The sequence below is a fragment of the Stigmatopora nigra genome, chromosome 17 (genome assembly GCF_051989575.1).
Source record: "Stigmatopora nigra isolate UIUO_SnigA chromosome 17, RoL_Snig_1.1, whole genome shotgun sequence".
In the NCBI taxonomy this organism is placed as follows: domain Eukaryota; kingdom Metazoa; phylum Chordata; class Actinopteri; order Syngnathiformes; family Syngnathidae; genus Stigmatopora; species Stigmatopora nigra.
The window spans coordinates 3,096,594-3,116,618 of record NC_135524.1 but is presented as its reverse complement, the minus strand read 5'-3'; the positions used below and the strand labels follow the sequence as shown (position 1 = coordinate 3,116,618).

The 20,025-nt window shown below is 41.8% G+C and overlaps 4 protein-coding genes and 1 long non-coding RNA gene across 9 annotated transcripts; 2 read left to right on the top strand and 3 right to left on the bottom strand.

Annotated features, from left to right (window-relative positions):
- Positions 1-251: 251 nt before the first annotated feature.
- On the bottom strand, positions 252-4,566 carry denr (density-regulated protein). Of its 5 annotated transcripts, XM_077737821.1 has the most exons (12): positions 4,290-4,566; positions 4,132-4,210; positions 3,518-3,751; positions 3,305-3,429; positions 2,412-2,530; positions 1,530-1,621; positions 1,438-1,457; positions 1,281-1,364; positions 1,106-1,196; positions 886-1,002; positions 672-811; positions 407-590 (listed from the first exon to the last, which is right to left on the bottom strand). In XM_077737821.1, exons 6-12 carry the CDS (start codon positions 1,609-1,611, stop codon positions 546-548), a joined length of 579 nt encoding a protein of 192 aa, XP_077593947.1. In that variant the 5' UTR covers positions 1,612-1,621; positions 2,412-2,530; positions 3,305-3,429; positions 3,518-3,751; positions 4,132-4,210; positions 4,290-4,566; the 3' UTR covers positions 407-545. The 5 variants fall into 5 exon arrangements, 4 of the variants coding, with proteins under 4 accessions (XP_077593947.1, XP_077593946.1, XP_077593945.1 ...); XR_013329473.1 differs by lacking the exons at positions 2,412-2,530; positions 3,305-3,429; positions 3,518-3,751; positions 4,132-4,210; positions 4,290-4,566 and adding exons at positions 252-378; positions 2,034-2,228 and having other exon boundaries at positions 484-590; XM_077737820.1 differs by lacking the exons at positions 2,412-2,530; positions 3,305-3,429; positions 3,518-3,751; positions 4,132-4,210; positions 4,290-4,566 and adding an exon at positions 2,155-2,245.
- On the top strand, positions 2,859-10,872 carry hip1ra (huntingtin interacting protein 1 related a). Its single transcript, XM_077737825.1, has 33 exons — positions 2,859-3,209; positions 3,279-3,342; positions 3,630-3,772; positions 3,848-3,904; positions 3,974-4,054; positions 4,156-4,232; positions 4,295-4,356; positions 4,425-4,565; positions 5,010-5,067; positions 5,141-5,216; positions 5,310-5,429; positions 5,513-5,635; positions 5,746-5,929; positions 6,005-6,093; positions 6,386-6,502; positions 6,570-6,671; positions 6,749-6,931; positions 7,057-7,167; positions 7,328-7,522; positions 7,746-7,893; positions 7,966-8,052; positions 8,186-8,293; positions 8,398-8,534; positions 8,607-8,717; positions 8,790-8,848; positions 8,932-8,962; positions 9,023-9,085; positions 9,163-9,263; positions 9,346-9,451; positions 9,511-9,634; positions 9,837-9,898; positions 9,981-10,556; positions 10,692-10,872. The coding sequence occupies exons 1-33, from the start codon at positions 3,129-3,131 to the stop codon at positions 10,731-10,733; spliced, it is 3,819 nt and encodes a 1,272-aa protein (XP_077593951.1). The 5' UTR covers positions 2,859-3,128; the 3' UTR covers positions 10,734-10,872.
- Positions 5,294-6,882, bottom strand: LOC144210879 (uncharacterized). The gene is made up of 3 exons (XR_013329474.1): positions 6,736-6,882; positions 6,515-6,653; positions 5,294-6,438 (listed from the first exon to the last, which is right to left on the bottom strand). It is a non-coding gene; the product is annotated as an uncharacterized LOC144210879 (long non-coding RNA).
- A 776-nt stretch (positions 10,873-11,648) lies between the features above and the next one.
- rilpl1 (Rab interacting lysosomal protein-like 1) lies at positions 11,649-16,703 on the top strand. Its single transcript, XM_077737826.1, has 8 exons — positions 11,649-11,741; positions 11,822-12,157; positions 12,577-12,724; positions 12,797-12,915; positions 13,026-13,256; positions 14,411-14,574; positions 14,641-14,739; positions 15,882-16,703. The coding sequence occupies exons 1-8, from the start codon at positions 11,733-11,735 to the stop codon at positions 15,982-15,984; spliced, it is 1,209 nt and encodes a 402-aa protein (XP_077593952.1). The 5' UTR covers positions 11,649-11,732; the 3' UTR covers positions 15,985-16,703.
- Positions 16,704-16,872: 169 nt separating this feature from the next.
- Positions 16,873-19,992, bottom strand: kmt5aa (lysine methyltransferase 5Aa). Its single transcript, XM_077737818.1, has 7 exons — positions 19,766-19,992; positions 19,085-19,196; positions 18,753-18,957; positions 18,588-18,675; positions 18,442-18,501; positions 18,133-18,323; positions 16,873-17,531 (listed from the first exon to the last, which is right to left on the bottom strand). Exons 1-7 carry the CDS (start codon positions 19,772-19,774, stop codon positions 17,321-17,323), a joined length of 876 nt encoding a protein of 291 aa, XP_077593944.1. The 5' UTR covers positions 19,775-19,992; the 3' UTR covers positions 16,873-17,320.
- Between the last annotated feature and the right edge of the window lie 33 nt (positions 19,993-20,025).

Below are 20,025 nucleotides of genomic sequence, written 5' to 3'. Positions count from 1 at the left end.
TGTTTTATTCATGTATATCTGTATGTAAAATATTTAAATACAATAATGAAGTATTCCAAATGTACTATGACCCTTGCTAAAAATGATATCTATTCTATTTTGCAACATGTTATGATAAGTTTTAGCATTTATTTTCTTAAATATATCATAATTAGTCACTAGTTCCACTACGTATTTCTTTCACTGTCATATCCATGGAAAATATATGCTTATGCATATTGAAAATTATCATTTGTAGAAAACAGACCCCTAAACATGAAAAGAAATGTTTTTTAATGTTTTTTTAACAAGCGGGAGAAAAAAAATGAAATCTCTGAGCCAAGACTTTTGCTTGAGGGAACAACCGTGTGAAGTGATGACGTGACACCAAACCTTTGGCTAGAAATTCATAAGAAATTAAAAACAATTAGAGTGAGCGGCCAGGTGCTGTGCAGCATTTATGTACAGTAAATAAAATAGGTATAAAATAATATTCAGGTGTACATTTGGCCGAGATGTATTTTCAGGTCACGCCCATTTTTTCATAAAAGTGCACATTTTGGTCTTCACTTCTTCACCTCGCCCAGATCATCGATGCTTTCGTCATCCACCTGAAAAGTGCAACAAACTTTAGTAATCTTGAAGTTCTGGCGCTGCCTTCTTAATCTAAATTAGACTTAAGCATTAGTCACCTCCGGCCACTTGTCTTGAATGACATCGATGATGTCATCAGTGAAATCTCCCTGAATGATGATCTCGTCCTCTGCCGTGACGGAGGCGCCACAGGAGAACTTCTGAGCAAAGAACCGCTGAGCCTCTTTCAGCTCGATGTCTGTCAAAAGGCAACAAACACGTCACGTCGAGTCGGGCGCTAAAAAGGGGCGTGTCCTAATGCAATAGACTTACCAAAGGTTGCCAGGCCACACACACGCGTCACATATTTCTTCTTGGCTCGTGGGATTTTAGCTATCGTCACCTTCTGAGGTACGGTCTTCTTCTTCTGCTTGATCTGGCCCCGCCCACCTGGTCAGGAAGCCAAAACAAAGGAGCTCATTGAGTTAGTGACATGTAAATGAGATTATTTTACAGCTAATGACAGTAATAGACATAAAAGTATTGAACAAACCTCTCTTCTGCTTCTTCTTCTCCTCTTCCTCACCAGCAGTGGGAGCATCTCCGGTATCGGGACGCTTTTCGGGAGCATTTGCTGCCGGGCCAGTTGTACAAAAGGACAAAATCCAGTATTAAACACCTAAAAAAATAAGAATAAAAAAAACCCTACCACTCTATTGACACTCACCGAGAGTCATCCGGGCAAAAACACCAGGGAAGTTCTTCTCTAGCCATTGCCGACATTTGGCCGGCTCGGGCATGTACTCGCAGTACTGTCAATGTATAATGTGTACAATAAATAGTGTTATTCATGCCATATAAATGGTACAATGTCAACACACTCACCTCTGAAGGCAGCGAGCACACTAGAGAGGAGAGAGAGAGGAAAATATTGCTTTAGTTTCCTCTCAAATATTTCAAATAGAAGTCGGACATACCTCCACAGTAAAGAACTTTCAATGGTAACTTTGAATCAGTGTCGATTGTTTCATGTTCTGTAGGCTCCATCGCAGTAGACATCACAAATAATCTGAAAAATACACGAAATAGTTCATTAAAAATCCATCAATAGATGCTTTTCTGTAGACCTTATTTCAGAGATCTCTCAAACATTTGAATAGAGGCGCATACATGCTTTAAATTTGTTTTTTTTTTTGTTTTTTTGGTAGCATCCTTAGCTAAATAAAATGAACACGCTTGAGCCGGCTAACGAGTCCCTATTGTTTGCACATATTTGACAAACTAATACAACATTTCAAAATGCTAATGGTATACCTAGCAATATTCTTATCGTAATTTAGCTTTTAAAAGCATTGATCACGCGAAAGATATTGTTTTCGTCCACCAAATGTTGAGTCACACAGCTGTCACCGTTAGCCTTTGGTTAGCTTTGCAGGCTAGCTCCTCTCCAATAAACTGAAGCGAGCAATCAATTTACGCACCCTGCAGATTATCCTTTAGAAGCGATTTATTCTCGATAACAACATTGGCGTCGTTGTCTTTGACGGGCGTTTCAGAAACTCATTATTCTTAACTGGTGATATTGTAGTTTAGTTGGCGTACTTAGAGCACGCCTCGCTAGTAGCGCTTGTCTCCTTCGGGTGAAATGAGTGTCGGACGAAAAGGAGGTCACCGACGTTAGCGCCCCCTGTAGCTTTGGAGGATAACACCACATTCTGTTAAAAATGTTGAAATCGTTTTTAAAACATTATTCGTTTATGCAAATGCTTCTATTTTCAGAAATACATCCATGAAACTGCGAAAAAAAGTTGAAACATTTGGGGTAAACTAATTATCATGAAATGTAGGTATTTGTTTACCACTGATGTATCCGAAGTCACCTTCCTGCATGATATTTCCACCAAAAGGCCAACAGGATACAATCGGTCGATGGGATTCATCTTTCCTGTTCAACCACATTCCTCCAGTGTGTTGCCGCCTGCAGGTCACAGCCACAATTAATTAAATCTTTTAAATGTGCAGCACTAATGGGAATTTAGTGAGTCCCCTTCATGTCTATGTCATAATACATCATTTCCAAGCAAATCTCAGGTTAAAATCACTCACTTTCTGGATAAATTAATGGTCAGACTTAATCATTTGGTGCGAGTCCCTCCCAGATTAAATAGATTGGACGTCTATTGTCGTCATTGGCAGCCAATGAGTGAATGTTTCAATGTGTGTGTGTGTGGATAGCGAGTGTGTGTATACGTGATTATCATGAAACCAGTTTTGCAGGGTTCACACTGATTTCCTTGTACCGTCATACCAGTTTCACTGCTTTACTAAACTAGCCAACGACACACACAGATTTGTATTATTTTACTATTATTTCTAAATATTTTCCATGTGAGTGAATCTCTTAGCCAAATTTGACAATTAGAATGAATTGTACGTCATGACTTAGTTTCTCAGATGTTTTTTCTGGATTTTCCCAAAGCGTCCACAGGATTAAAAGCCTTTCAGGAAACACATTTTTGAGTCTGCGATTCAAGCAAAGGCAAGTGGATTAAATTTTGCCTGATAGTTGTGGCGAGATGAGCAAAAGCAAGGCCAAAAGCGAGAACAAGACGGAAAAGCAGCTGGCGGCGGAGAAAGAACAGTTTGGAAAACAGCAGGTAAATAATAACACACACTTAGAAGTGAGTCAGTGTGTATTTCAAAGTTGTGCTTTTTGTCTGTTTCAGTTGCAATACTTAAGCAAATGTCTTACCTCAGCTGAAGCGCCACCCAAATCCAAATATGTACGCAGTATCCTTTTTATTTGACTCAGGTCAGTTTAGTGCCAGAACCAGGTCAGTAGCAGTAACAGCACATATTACAGTACCAGATTCAGCCCTAAAATAAGAAGTTATACAAAGAAAACATTAATAACAGTCTAATACCAACAAGTTTTTGTTTATGTTGTGGTACCAATAGTACTTACCCTTCAGATATGTGTAGATCTGACTTGAATATAACCCAATATCTCTGGGATTGGTCACAATTTTAACTTCATCATATCACCAATGAGTTAGTGCCCTTGACAGCCATCCAAGACATCCTACTGGGCAGCCACAAGGAGGGTGGTGCGTCCACCATGTGGTCATACATCCTCAACCTGCCACTGTCCAGCAATGCCATAATCAGTTGGAAGTTCTGCTACCTGGTGCACAAAGTGCTGAGAGACGGACATCGCAATGTAATACCCCAAAAGTGATATAACTTTAAATTAGCATCTTTTAATCAACAACATGACGGTTTTCTCCTCTGCCAGGCCGTGAGGGACTCAAACAGATATCGCCAAAATGTGAAGGACATGGGTGCATTGTGGGTGAGTAACCTTCCATTAACAATTAAATCCCATTTTCTATAATGTATGTGTCTTTGTGTGTTTTTTTAGGGTAACCTGCATGATCGCTATGGCCACATCGTAGCTTTGTCGGCCAAATACCTGTGCATAAAGATGGAGTTTCACAACCGGGTAACTCTTTAAAAAAAATAATGAACGATAATGGGCCATTGAGGCACTTTTTTGAAATAAGTTAAATATAAATATACCTCAACTTGGTCCTCCCATCACAGCACAAACCAATTCCCAGCAATTTGGAGGCATCTGATGAAACTTTGGAGCGTGAAGCTGGAAACGACATGAACAGAGTGTAAGATTTCACTGTGGTGTCACAAATGTTGCAAATTTTAATGTAAAAATTGCATACTTAAGGATGGATATGACTCAAGAACTATTGGAATACTTGGATGCTGGACTGAAAATGGCTGACACAGGTTTGTTTGGATTCGAACGGTTTAGTATCAGGGTTGAGTCTGAAATTTGATTGGTCTGGTCTTGTCAGTTCTTCGTCAGGTGGAAACAAACGGAGCCAAACCCAACACGCCAGCGGGCCAATGTCGCCTCATGCCTCTCATCCCGCTCATTCCAGACTGCAGTTTCTTGTACCACTTTTGCGTCCGCCTACTCTTTAAACTGCATAGTCGTGAGTGACGCTAGAACACGTGTGTAAAGTATCACTGTAACCAATCAGAAGAAGAGAGAGAGAAAAATAATTAGGCTTGTAATTAGTAGGCTGGGCCTTTTGATATAGGTACTCATGAAAGACATGCCATTATAATAGTGTAACTGGTTTTGGATGGTGAATTCTTTTACAGACCAAAATGACTGATTTATGTAAATATAAATTGCAGTATTCTTGAAAGTTTAGAGGTTTGGCATTTTTAAACTTTGGGGCAGATTTTTTTTCGAATTCTATTGTGTGCTAAGGAGCTAAAATCAAATCACAAAAAAAAAACAGAATTGGAAGACTTTTTGTGAGTTTGTGGGCTAAGTAATCTTAATGCAAATCCCTTACAAATTCTCTCTTACTATGTTAAACTAATTTCTGGATTAATGTTTTTTTTTTTAATTCCACATTGTCAATTAGGCATTGCAGCAGATGTTCTACTCGGCCACAGAGAAAGATTCCGGGAACTATTCAACAGGTATAATGTGACATTACATGATAAATACTAATTGAGTTGCTCACTATAACTTTATGGAACATATTTTTTTAAGCCTCAAGAAGTTCTTTAACGAAGCCAGAGAGATTGAGTTCTTCAAAACTATTATCCAGATCCCAGAGCTCCCCGATGTGCGTATTGTAGACTTTTATTGAACAACTATCTCCAAATTTTTATATATTTTTGAATGCTGATTTTCTATTTTTTTTTTTTTTTTTTTGTAGGGTCCCCCCAATTTTCTGCGTGCGGCCGCCTTGGCCGAGTACAAGAGGCCCGTGGTGGTCATTCAAAACGAGGATCGCTTTGATGATGACGAGCCTGAAATGCAAACAGATTCGCAGCAGGTTTGTTGACCAAATGAGTTCTACTCAAATAACCCTAATAGAACTCAAACTCTTAACATTCTCTTAAATTGGTTGCTTGCTAGTATTACCACTTGAGTCAGATGGGCATGCCTGAAGTGGACCAAAGGGAGCAGTACAATGAAAATGAGAGTCTGAGGAGGGAACTTGAAGTCCTGAAACCAGAACTTCAACTCATCAAATCTGAGGTACAATACATCACCCCCAAAAACAATGTGGGCCTAAATGGGAACTTTGAGGAACTCCAAAGAAAGAGAAATTGGAATTAATTGTATTCCCTGTTTGGGGTCACCTAAAGGCCCAGCGCTGTGTAACAGAGCTGCGCGCTCAAGTCAACCACCTGGAAGCCGAGGCCGAGGAGCAGCGCACCCACAAACAGATGGCACAGGTGGAGAATGAGCACCTCCGCATGGAAGTGGAGGCCCTGCGCTGCGCCAATGTGGTCAATGCGGGAGCTCAGATTGGATTCAAGGAGGCTGATGGTCAGCCCCTGCCGGACTGCTTCATAAAAGTTTGCCAATCCCGCTCATGGCGACTGACTGTTTTTTTCCCGGCAGGTCGCGCACAAGCGGCTGAGATTCGATTCACTCAGCTCAAAGAAAAACATGCCGAACTGGTGTCCAGTCATGCTGACCTTATGAAAAAGGTACAGTAGCGAATGACTGTTCATATTCAGGAGAGCAGTATATTTGTTTCTCTTTTTTAACTTTAAATAGTAAAAATACTATGTTTTACACTTTCTAAGTTATTATTGTTTTTCTTTTTATGATATTGTTTTAAAGGTAACAATACATAATTATAAATAGTCTCAGATTTCCATAGACTCTTCATTGAGGACTCAGCGATATACGATTTACTTACATGGGCCGTTTCTGTCTCTGGAGCCCCCCAAATTTGACCCTTGTCACTCACTTCTTTTCCATTGTGGTTGTATGTAGAACGCTGATACCACCAAACAGCTAGCCCACACCAAACAAGACCAGGACGACATCTATCGGACCAAGCAGATGTTAGAGAGCGAGTTGGAGAAGCTGCGTCGGGAGATGAGCAACTTGGTGAGAGCTCACCAGTTGGCGCCGCCGCCAATGGCCACCATCTAACCCTAACCTCTCCCTCCATCAGATGCACCAGCGCCAGAACGAGACAGACCAACTAAATAAAGAACTCCTGGAGCAAAGAGCAGAATTGGCGCTTCTTCGCAACAACCTGCAAAGCAAGGAGATGGTTAGAGAGTCATAAAAAGGCTGAAAATATCCTATTATTAAAAAAGCATTGTATATTTCGTGACCCTTTTATTTCAGGAAGGCTCTCAGGCAAGTAGCAGCATGGCAGCGCTTCAGGCGGAGCGAGATGTCCTGCTGCGCTCGGCCCGGGACCGCGACGGCGACCTGGCGTCGTTGAGGCAACAACAAAACACCGGCGACATGGAGAGGGATCGCCTAAGTCGGGAGTTGGAAGCACTCAGGGCGCAACTACAGCAACAGGTTCCATTTCTATCTCCACCAACACTGCCTTCATCTAATCCACTTATCCCAAAACAATCCCATTTTATTTGAATTGATAACTTATTCATACCTGACACACCTTGTTGTTTTTATATGCGCCACAGCTAAACATCAACGCCCAGCAAAAGTTGGAGATTGACAGACTTCGTCACGAGTTGGACACCGCCCGAGCCGAATTGTCTCGTGTCAACAGCAGCCTGCAAAGTAAAGAGCTGGTATGTAGAGCATTAAAAAAGTACTATATGGTCCCAAAAAATGACTGTAAAAAAGATGGAGGCCCCTTCCATTAAGGGGTTGCCAAATATAAGCACTACCATGAATCATAGCAATGTCTGGCCAGACTATAGCTTGATCTTCTCATTCTGGTCCTTCCAGAGCGGCTCTCAATTAAGCAGCACTGTGGCGGGCCTCCAGGCCGAGAGGGAAGCCCTGCTACGCTCAGTACGGGAACACGAAGCTGAGGTGGGTTCACTTCGGCAGCAGGCGCAGATGCAGCAGAGCTCTCTGGAACAGGAACGCCAGCGCACTAGTATGGAGCTCGGAACCCTACACGCAAAACTGCAGCAGCAGGTTCGAGGCCTCATTCATCACGAAATAGCGACCTAACTGTAATTAAGGCAATGTGACCTGAAAATATTTTCCTATCAGCCAATTTTTAAATGTATCAAGTATTGTGCAATGTAAAACTAGCCAGTGTAAATCAAAAGTGTTATAGCCGCACAATTGTAAAGATTTCTAATGAACACTTTGAATGTTGAAACTAAAGTGGAGGATTGTGCATTTGGCTAATCAGGCCAATCGTGAAGGTGAGTTGTCGAACAAGCTGCAGGAGGAGCAGTTTTGCCTGCTGCAGTGCGCCGTGGTGGAGGCGGAGGGCATCATCCTGGATGCTGTGGCCAAATTGGATGACCCTGTTCATGTGCGCTGTGTCTGCTCGCCTGGTGAGTTGGCATCTGTCTAAATAAAACCAAAATAAACGACAAAATTACAGATTTCATTCTATTTTTTATCAGATTATTTGGTGAACCGGGCCGAGACCACTTTGGCATCAGTGGACAAAATGCAGCAGAGCCATGTGATCTATCTGGCCAACAGCAATGGTTAGTTAATTGTGGTTTTGGGGTCTTTCAGATTTTTGTTTGTTTTAGTTTTTTACATTATGTAAGTTGCTCATGTATTATGAATTGTATTAGATGGTTAGCAAAGCACCTATCTGTTGCTAATTCTTTCTAGATGCCAGCGGCCTGCTTCGGTCTGTCACTCAATTCTCCCACTTGGCCGCCGACACCATCGTTAATGGCGGTGCCACATCACACTCGGCTCCCACTGACCAGGCCGACCGTAAGTGTTGTGTCTGTTATTTTAGAAAATGCCTGCCAACCCTCCAATTCAAAATGCATTGGACGTATTTTCTGCATTTCTGTTGTTGAATGGCAAAACTGCAGGACTGACTGACAACTGCCGCACATGCGCCACCAGCTGCCTTCAGTTCTTGAAGGACTTGAAGCTGCAGGCGAGTTTGCAGAGAGCTGACGCCACTGCCATACGATACGCCATCCAGCGCATCCTCGCCATGGGACAGGTGAGGGAAAAAAATGGGGATTGAAAAGGTCAGACCAAGAAATGATGTGTATCTGTTTTTATGATGGTTTAGGAGCTACGTCCTAAAGGGCAAGATGTTCTCAAAGAGGAATTGGGAAACTTGGTGGATAAAGAGATGATGGCCACATCCACCGCCATTGAGGAAGCCGTGCTGCGAATGGAGGTGAGAAAGTGGCTGATGGATTTCGGGCCAGAATTTGTGGGTTTTCTGATGAGCTGCTGATTCTGTTTGCAGGAAATCTTGTCCCAAGCCAGAAGGGACACAAGTGGTCTAAAGCTGGAAGTCAACCAGAGGTAAGACTACCACAATGCTCAACACTATTACATTATTTGAAGTATTATTTTTTTAATTTTACCTTTGTTGTGATATTATGCAGCATCCTGGGCTCCTGTTCTGATCTGATGAAGGTAAACCAACAAAAAAATTAAACACGGAGCAGTTTCACTATAATGCCATTGTGTTGGCAGGCAGTACATATGCTGGTAACGGCTTCGACAGATCTTCAGAAGGACATCGTGGAAGGAGGGAGGGTATGTGGATTGTAGAAGTAGTAAACACAACCTATAGACTAAAAAAAATCTATTTTTTTGTGTCTGTTTTCCAATAGGGTGCAGCTTCGACCACGGAATTCTACGCCAAAAACTCTCGCTGGACTGAGGGATTGATCTCGGCCTCCAAGGCGGTGGGCTGGGGCGCTACACAACTCCTGTGAGCCTGTCGACTCCATATAAATACACACGCGTCTTTCATAAGCCAATACCTATGTAGTCTTACCCACATCTGTCTGCAGCGAGTCAGCTGACCGCGTGGTGGGCGACAAGGGGACGTACGAGGAGCTCATCGCATGCTCCCACGAGATCGCCGCCAGCACTGCCCAACTGGTCGCGGCCTCCAAGGTATTACATATCGGCGACTGCTGGGTAGTTAAGACACTAATCCGGTGGATGTCTTACAGGTGAAGGCAGAGCGCGGGAATAGGAAGCTGGGCACGCTCCAGCAGGCCTCGCGTCATGTTAACGACATGGCCGCCGTGGTCGTGACCTCCACCAAGCATGGGCAGAAGCAGATCTCGGAACAAGGTGGGGAAGATGCTATTCTGGAGAATATATGTGGGGCCGCTACCTCGACACTAATTCCAATTAAAACAAACTTTGATTTGTCTCTCTCAGTCTAAATTGATTGGACGAACTTACGTCTCAAGATTTTTTGTTGGACTTTTGGCTTGAAAAAAAAGTCTTACCATTTTGCTATGTTCCTTCTTGATCTTTGATATCCTGACAGGAGCAATGGATTTCTCCGGAATGTCGCTCATCAAGCTGAAAAAAGAAGAAATGGAAGCTCAGGTGGGACATACACCAAATGATTACTTCTTTTTTCTTCCTAAACATGTACCATGTTAAAAACTGTCTAAACTGTCATCCTCAGGTGCGGGTGCTGCAACTGGAAAATCAACTGGACCAGGAACGAGTGCGCCTGGGCGAGCTGAGAAAACGACACTACGACTTGGGCACGTCAGAAGACGGCGTCGGCAACATCCCAGACGGGGATGACAGCTTCCCACCTCCACCGCCGCCCACCTTGCTAGACGCCAGTTCCTTCCCTCCACCACCGCCACCCGAGCCTGTCACTCTTCCCTCCTTCGCATCTACCAACCCCTTTGCGCCTACACCATCTCAATCCTTCTCACAGTCCTACACGCCATCACCACCCTTTATGGGGTCACAGTCCTACTCACAATCCCAGACTTACCCATCATCTCAACCTTACTCTTCATCTCAGCCTTACATGCCATCTCAGTCTTATACCCCATCCCAAATTCCCACCCCGACCCCCAGCCATAATTACACACCGAACCATTCCCAAGCCTTCACTGGAACCCATAAGACTTCCCAGCCCTCCTCGCAATCCCATAGCACCGAGTCCAAGAGTATAGACTTCGGAAAGCTCAACCTGAGAAAACCAAGTATCTTCAGTAAATCTGGAAACCTGTTTAAAAACGCGGTAAGATTTCACTATTTATGCTATTAAAAAAAGTGCTATGACATGGTGAACATTTCGAATGACAGAATAACAGAATGGTAGTAGTTAGCCATAATGGAGAATGTTTTAATAATTATCTTTTTTTTTTTATTGCAGTTCAAACGAGGGGAGACTGGAAGTGGGACTGGAGAATCTTGAAGATTGACAGGGACTCGCCAATGATAAAGTGTATGGGTTTTAGAACAGCACTTAAAGGTTAACGTGCTAATTTAGACCATTGCATCTACATTTTTATTCTGCTTGAATGATTTGGTTGATTAAATGACTTTTAACTTGGCTTTCTTTTTGTATATAGATGCCTTGTCAGAAACAGTTATGCTAAAATAAATTGTCATTTTCTCACAATGAAAACAAAGACAAAAATAATTTAGACTAAATGTGTTGTATTAGTTTTGAAGATGAGTCCTTTTTTGTAAAGGAAATATGAATCATTTTAGTGCATGGCCAAAAATACTCTGGAGGCGACCTCACTTGTTATTTTAACCCACTGGAACAGAAACAGAAGCAGGAAGTGTACTCGTCAAGTTAGACTGAATGGAAAAATCAGATACTGCATCCTTCACGGTAAAATGAGTAAAACATTTTGCACCCTATAAAATAAAACTTAATGAGAGAATGCTCTAAAATGATTTTAAAAAATTGCATCAGGCCACCCAGCAGATGAGTGGTTAGCAGGTCGGCCTCACAGTGGGAGACCTGGGTTCAACTGCAGATTGGTCCACCTGTGTGGAGTTTGCATATTCTTGCCGGGCCTGTGTGGGTTTTCTCCGGGTACTCCGGTTTCATCCCACATTCCAAAGACATGCATGGTAGGCTGATTGGACACTGTGATTGGCTGGCCACCAATTTAGGGTGTACCCCCACCTCTGGCCCGAAGTCATTTGGGATAGGCTCCAGCACCCCCACGACCCGAGTGAGGATAAAGCAGTTCAGAAAATGAGTTGGGATGGTAATTGCATCAATGGGGATTCCTCCTGGAGTTTTGTTCAATTGCTCTGCTTTTATTTTGCAGGGGTATCGGAAACAGCGCCCCCTACATGTCGGCTAGCTTTTCTCCATGTCCCCGCGACGAAAAGGGCAGGACAGGCGGACAAAAACACCCAAGAAATCACTAGTAATGTCCGCGAAATCGACTTCATGATGGACGTACGGTAGTCATGTGCGATTTGGTTGTGTTTTAAAAGCACTAAAGTAGTCTGATTTGACGGACTTGTTGTGTCCCGGAGGGAGGAGACGAAGAAGAAAGTATGGAAGGCCACCACTACGTCTCGGGGGACCGCGGCGGTTCGGCCCTGGAGAAAAACCCGGCTGACCTGACGGTGATGGACGTGTACGACATCGCCGCCACACTGGGCCACGAATTCGAGCGGATCATCGACCAGTACGGCTGCGAGGCGCTGTCCCGTCTCATGCCCAAGGTGGTGAGGGTGCTGGAGATCATGGAAGTGATGGTGAGCCGCCACAGCATGGGCGGACCCGAAGCTGATGAGCTACGCCTGGAGCTCGACAAACTCAGGCTGGAGAGGACCGAGAGGATGGAGAAAGAAAAGAAGCACAGAAAGGTACATATTACAATGACACTGTTTAAAAACACGGCAAAAGAGGTCCCATGCATTTTGACGCCCTCTTGTGGTCGAGTCATGGCAACTTCAACAACCAACTCCTATGTAGTACTTATAATATAAGTGCTGAGATGATTGGTCCTTGATGACTAGAATGATTAATGCCACCCCTCCCACTTCTATGTACTTATATGTATATATGTATATAAGTCTTATATACAATATACATACAAGTACATAGGACTGGAAGGGATGGCATTGACCATTCTAGTCATCCACTTCTCTTGTTTGCATGCTTTTAATTTTTACTGATATTAACAATTGTGATAATGTTTACATGGTCTGAGCTTTAAAATTTAATCTTGTGGGGACCCCAGAAGCTAGATGGGTGTTATTAATATGACTTTTTGGGAATTCAGGAGTTAGAGCTGGTTGAAGACGTGTGGCGAGGCGAGGCTCAGGATCTACTTTGCCAAATTGCACAACTGCAGGAGGAGAATAAGAGCCTCCTGGACAATGTGTCCACACGAGAACCCATGAGTGAGGACGACCTGCAAAGGACCGATGGTGAGGGATTGCTATCTGAGATCATTTGTCAAAAGTATCTCAAATGAAAACAATTTTATTCTCGGTTTTCAGGCATGAGTGAGCGTGAGCGTCAAGTGATGAAGAAGCTGAAAGAGGTAGTGGACAAGCAGCGGGATGAGATACGAGCCAAAGATCGCGAGCTCACACTCAGGAATGAAGACATTGAAGCGGTTAGGACACGCATGCTAAATATAGATTAAGATAATAATGTAAAATGTGTGCAATTTGACCATTTGGGAGCTGTAGTTTCACATATGGACTACAAATATGGTGGTTGCAGCTCCAGCAGCAGCAGAATCGTCTGATGAAGATCAACCACGACCTGCGCCACAAGATCTCCGTAGTGGAGGCTCAAGGCAAAGCCTTGATTGAGCAGAAAGTGGAGTTGGAAGCTGGCGCTCAAACCCGCGGCCAAGAAATGGCAGCACTACGGCAAGAAGTGGTTCGCCTAAGGGAGCGGTTAAAGAGCCACGCCCTGGAAGGCCCACCTCAGACCCCCTCACCAGCCGAGGTAATATACCTAAACGTCAAAATATTGGAATTTTTCAAAATTAAAGTTATTATTCTGTTAAGTTAAAGTGAAATTCACTATTACAATTGAGTTTGATAAGGGTGTTGGTACTATATTTCCATAATTTGGCCTTGGTTGCAAATCAGTTCCCAAAAAAGTTGTCATTTATTGGTCAATCTTCTTAACCAGCCTGAAGCTGCGGCCGTGGCGGAGGTTTGGCGGGAGTTGACTACTCCCCCGCCACCGCCGCTAGGCTTGCAGGAGCCTAACGAGGATGAGGATGACGAAGTGGCGTTGCTTTGGGTAAAGCAGCCTGATCGCTAACAACGGGTTGACTAGTATTCGTAAATGCATGGTGTGCAACTAACAGTCATGCCAAATGCAAAATCACATCAATTTTCATAAAAGCACACATATATTTTCCAAAATTGATTTACATGTAAACTGTCACCTCAGAAACATTCACTTTTGAGATTGTGAATGTCTGCAAGGAAGAAAAAAATACTTCTTTTTCATGCATTTTTTTTTAAAATAGAATTTTGGGTCTTTTCCAGGGGGAATATTAAAATTATTGTACAATAGAAGCGTCTCACCTTCACTTCAACACAGTTCCTCGGAAACCAGATGTCACCAAATCACAAATTTTCTTTAGTCTTGACCACAATTAGAGTGAAAAGTGAAGTTTTTCTAGGAAAAAAACAAACACACACAAGCAAATGTATTAATTTGTGAGTCACAAATAGGCATTTACTCATCAAGTCATTGTGCTGTGTTGTTTGCTGAGTGCAGTGAGCATCCAAAATTGACAATTCTTTTTGAAAAGTAAAGAAAAAGAATCCTAATCATACAAAGTGAAAGGCAAACAATGAGGCGTGCTGTGTTGGTTTGCCACCAGGAGGCCATGTACGAGGAAGACATGCCTGCTGTGTACCAATATTTCACCAAGGTATCCATCCCCAATTCCTGTTTCGCCATTGGAAAGCCCCTTTGAGCATTTATGACTAAGCATGGACCCATATTAAAACATCACTAATACATACTTTCAAACCAGTTCTCGGGACATGCCTTAGATATGGACTCATTTCTCAAATGGCTTTCCTCTACGCTCATGTCACCCCTTGGGATTAAAATACGGGCTTCTCTTTCTCTCTTAGGAGGCAATGTCCCAGGAGGAGGAGAGCATTTCAGAACTCCCAGACTCCAAGGACCCAAACCGGGCCCGCTTCACACTCCAGGAGTTGCGGGACGTCCTACACGAACGCAACGAGCTGAAAGCCAAAGTTTTCCTTCTCCAGGAGGAGCTGGCCTATTACAAAAGGTTATACCACAGTCTTCCTTAACTTTCACGAAATTCGACTAAAATGCACAATGCTCTCTCCCTTAGCGACGAAACGGAAGACGACGTGTACTCTCCCAGTCCCGAGCCTGATATCGGGACGCGATCGCGATCTTCTGTGCAGCCGGAGTCTGGAATCAAACGCTTGTATGTATACACAATAACACGTATTACATATGCTTGCACATAGCTTGGGTCACCTGGTGTGGTGTGTCAAATACTGTAGTTTACACAATATAAGGTGCACTGGATTATAAGACACAGTAATAGTAGTAGTTGTAGTAGTAGTTGTAGTAGTAGTAGTTGTAGTAGTAGTAGTTGTAGTAGTAGTAGTAGTTGTTGTGGTGGTAGTAGTAGTTGTGGTGGTAGTAGTAGTTGTAGTGGTGGTAGTAGTACTTGTAGTGGTAGTAGTAATTGTAGTGGTGGTAGTAGTAGTAATAGTAGTATTAATAGTAGTAATAGTAGTAGTAATAGTAGTAGTAGTAGTAATAGTAGTAGTAGTAATAGTAGTAATAGTAGTAGTAATAGTAGTAGTAGTAATAGTAGTAGTAGTAATAGTAGTAGTAGTAGTAGTAGTCCCACTCACACTAGATCATGCTAAAGTGGATTTCATGCAATGATTAACCAATATTGATCCATTTATAAAGCACAATGTCAGCTTTTCAGAAAACTCCTGTCTTTTAATTGGGCCGTAAAATACAGTACATTAACAAAACAGACTACAATACACTCCTCTGTGTGACAGGATCTTCACGGCCATCATGCCTATGGTGGCAGCCGGTTTGATTCAAGACGACCCCACTTTACAGCCCGCCAAAGTCTTGGCGTCGCTTGTGTGAATTTTTTCCCCCCCATCAAAAACTCAAAAGGCTAACTTAACAATAACAGGAATGTTTAACACTAAAAATTAACACATTGTCCAGAGACATTTTCTAAAATGTCTACAAGTTTGTGGTGGAAATAGCTAGAATGACTAACAACAACCAACAAACTCACCTTTATCCAAGAAAAATACTACAAAAATGTGTATTTTGCTATTTTTCCCCCTTCTGATTAGTTATATGATTATATCATCACTCACTACTTCGACGCTATGTATTTTCATAGTACTTTCCGATACTGTCATTTTACATGACAGGTTTACAGTTTAACATAATTCATTATTATTTCATGATAGATCTTCACATCTTTACAATGATAATTGAAAAATTATATGACAATAACAAAATTGTACACAAGGTAAATTCTTATTACAGGAAAGGTGAGAATTTTTTCTTTTTTGTTCTCAGGTTTAATTTTTTTTCCCGTGACAAACAACGGATTTGGCAGCGTGGCAACGTGCACGACAACGCTTTCACCGAACAAGCCCAGGAGGCCTTACCGCACTTTTAGCTGTGGCAACAGCCAACCCTTTGCAAAATTATAATTTTCATTTTCAAATGTTTCCCATGAACTGATTTTAGCATAAAATATGCAAATAGGGGAACTCAAGTTAATCAGAAAACTTGACGCACTATGCAAATTAAAAAAATCCCTGATCTAGTTTACCATTATGAGCCATAAAATTCACCACCAAAATGCCACTTTAAAATTTTCTAGGCATCTACAGACTTTGCCTTTTAGAAAACCCTAGAAAAATGATATTTTTACCATTCAACATCATTAAAATCATGTTCAGGCTTAAAAATTACCCATATTTTTTAAAGGGAAAATATGCACAAACCCACAACACTAACAGTATAATAGAAGGATTTTGAATGCACTGTGTGATATTTTAACTATTCTAACGACTCATACATATGGCCTTGGTTTTGAGTTTGTAATTTATTTTGTGTTTTTATTCATATTTTGAGTAGCCCATCTCTACAGTGACGGAAAACATTTGTTTTAACCAGGAATAAGAAAAACTGACTGGATTTCCAAGTTCTATTTTTAATGTATACTGGGTATTTGTAAACTATGCAAGCTGCAGAGGAAAAATGTATTTTTTTGTTGTTTATTTTTTGCATGATAAAGGAAAAACAAATGAGTATGACAATTGAATTTGTCAAGACCAGTATTAAGATAGGATGCCCTAGCACCTTTGATGACATAAGAAAAATAAAAGTTGACTTCAAAAAAACAAAAATTGACTTCATTGTGTTCGCATAGGATGAAATTCCCATTCCTATACAATGACTAATATACAACTATAATACCTTTTTCTTTCTCCAGTTGATAATCTACAAAGTAGTTTTTCATCTGAAAGAAATGAACAATTATACCCAAGACACAAAGACATTTGTCTAGTAGTGCAATTACTTTATTTTCATTTTCAGTGTGGCCCAAGTATAAAATACACCACTGTCCCAGCTGGTTAAAAAATCTTTTTCTTTTGCTCAAAATTAAAAAGGAACAGCAGTAGACTGTACAATGCATTTGCTATTCATCTAAATATAAAAAAAAAAAAAAGCAAGCAATGATATCATCATATTGAGAGTGTCTTTTAAAAATGTGTGCACCAATGGTGATGAGAAAAATATATAAAAATGCACCAACCTGTTGAAGCATGCCAAAATGTGACACCAGTGGAAAATGTGTTAAAAAAAAATTCTATTTGAATATTGTACACTACTCCCCAAAAAAATGGGGGATATTAATGAAATATCATGACTTCTGCAAGTGAATTTGATTGAAGCGTTTGTAAATTTTGAGGAGCAGTGTAAATAAATAAAGGCTCTCTTGGCGGTTAGTGTTTGAGCCACGGGTGTGCGGCGATGGATTCCTTGCTACGGTCGCCGTAGTCGTAGAGTAGCTCTTCGCCTTCGTCGATGTCCCTCGATGCCACCAGGATGAGGTGTGGCGAGCCGTCGATGTCGTGCAATTTGGTTTGCAGGTTGCCACTCTTGCTGTGATTGATCAGACGCCCCAGGCGATTGGTCTCTTTGGTGGCGTCAACGCTGGATGTGGAGCACGCGACAAAGAAGTGTTCCTGACTTAAGATTCATTTCGGGGGCTACTAACGACTTGTTTTCTCTTCACTTGAATTCTACGTCTTTAACCCTTTTGTGCACACATTTATATTTTATTTTTCTACTCTTAACCGAGCACTTTTGTCTTTCATTGGCCGACATTGACAGCGCTAAAAGTCCAATACTTGTAGAACTGGAGGAGTGAATGAACTCAGTCAAAGTGGTTTGGACGTCTAGCACCATCAATGGCGGACAATACGTTTTTGATTTTAAATATGAAAAAACCCAATGTGTTTTTTAGTTATTATTTTTGATAAATTGGATGTTTGTCATGTTTGTTTCATTGATATTGATTTCACAAAGTTATTAATACTGAATCAAATAATACATGCATCAATAGTTACCAAACCCTAAATAAAATAGATTTTAAATTAATTAAAAATCACTCATGATTAATAACAACAGAAAATAAGTTTTTGAATGACCCAAAATACTAATACTAAATACTAAAAAAAATAAAAAGAAGAATGACCAAAATTAAAAACTATGATTTATCTGATATTAGAAATAGTCATTCTTAAGCACATACCAGTAGGTTTTGCAGAGGTACTGAAAGTAGTACATGTAGCATCCCGTTTCTGGGTCCTGGGCGTACTCCGCCTCCCGCTTTTTGGCGTCCGCCATTTCCAAGAGATCGCCGTGGTACTCCACCACGTATTGACCTTTGCGGAATTGTCGTCCGGCAAACACCGCTCGGCCCTTTCCCTCCATCTCCCGCACCTACAAGAAAGGTTTTTTGTATGTTATGTTTACATGGTGCACAAATGTGCAATCTGACTTAGATCCAGACTGACATCTATTTACTGATTTTGTGACTTTTAATCACTGAAGTTCATACCTGCATTCCTTCCTCTATCCCGTTTATAATGAGATGGTCAATCAAGTGCTTCTGTTCACACTGGACACAAAAGAGAGTTTGTCAGCACATCATTTGTGCATTCTATCAATCTAGACCTGATTTGGATTCAAAATGCTTTAAGTTACCTTGAGCTCCGTTTTACTTTTTCGAGAGCTGCGTCTGATTGAAAAGTAGTCAGTAACTTTCCGATTCTGAGAGTTCTTCTCTCGGGTGCTACCGGGGGAAAAAAAAAACAGACAAAAGCATGAGCCACATGATAAAACAATGTGAAGAAGTAAGACGTAACGCACTTTTTGGCCGGGGTTTTCTTTGGCTGGCGACGTCGGGGGGCCGCCGCGCTTCGGTTGCTGCAGTGAAGAGCGGCGGGCTTGTTGGCAGCAGGCTGAAGGCGACATTGAAGCTGTAAAGGGGACGTACATTCTTCTAACCGGCGACAAGAAGGCAGCTTTTCTGAATCCGAAGAGTTGGAAGGCCCAGTACCGTTTGCTACTCGGCCTGGTGGGAAGGAAAACAAACATGAATTATTTCCCCCAAAAAGTATTTTTTTTTGTTCTCTTCGTAAGTCTGAACAGGGAAAAACTTTGATCTGACTTTTACTATAGCACTACTACAAATGTTGTACCATTTTCCCGCTTTTTTGTATCAGTCTTCTGGCAGTGTTGAGGAGAGGTCTTTCCCTCTGGTGCCATCTTGTCATCATGGTTTGGAGGACAGCTTGGGATGCATATGATTTCCTGCAAGGGAGGAAATAGGAGGTATATTTTCTTATAAATAAGTTTGCCCATTCATTCATGTTTCCCAGTCAAAAGTGATTGGACGTTTGGTTATTGTACAAATAACAATTAGTGTTGTTTTTACGAGGTATTGTGAAGTTAAAAAATAGACTAAATGAACGAGGCCTCGCCACACTAGCGTAACATTTTGCCACATCCAATATGGCGCCTCGTTCCGCCCACTATTCCCTTTAAACATTTAGTACTCATCGCCCAAAAATTAAAGCCCAAATTTAAGAGGAACTAAGCAACAAGAACCGGGAATAAAGTACTATGTACTACAAGGACTTTCTTAAGTCCAAACGTGGCGTCGCTCAGCCCACTTTAGGAAGGAAATAAATGTTTGCTAGCTCTTTGAAATGAATATAGTCACCTCTTTTGTGTTGGCTAACCAACAAAAATACTAATATTCACACTATTTTGCATTTTGAAGTATTATATTGAACTAAATAAGTTAACATAGTGCCACTTTAATTGGTCTTCGATTGAGCAGCTGGGTTATTTTGTCAAATAGGTTTTGTTTAACTCACCCCGTTCATTTTGAACTTTTAAGCCAAAATCTCTCGCCAGGCTCTTTGCTTCTACCCCCGTCCTTTTGAGGACAAAATCCAGCCTCGATGAGACGCAAGAAGCCGTCTTGCGACTTCACCTTCAAGCAGCTGAAAGCGGCGTCCACGGGCGCTATGATGAAGTCGCCATTTTCCGACATGTACTAACCATAGATTGTATGTACACACGGTTGATGCTTATGGCTGTTGCGCCGTGAGCCAATGAGCACAGGCGTACTTAG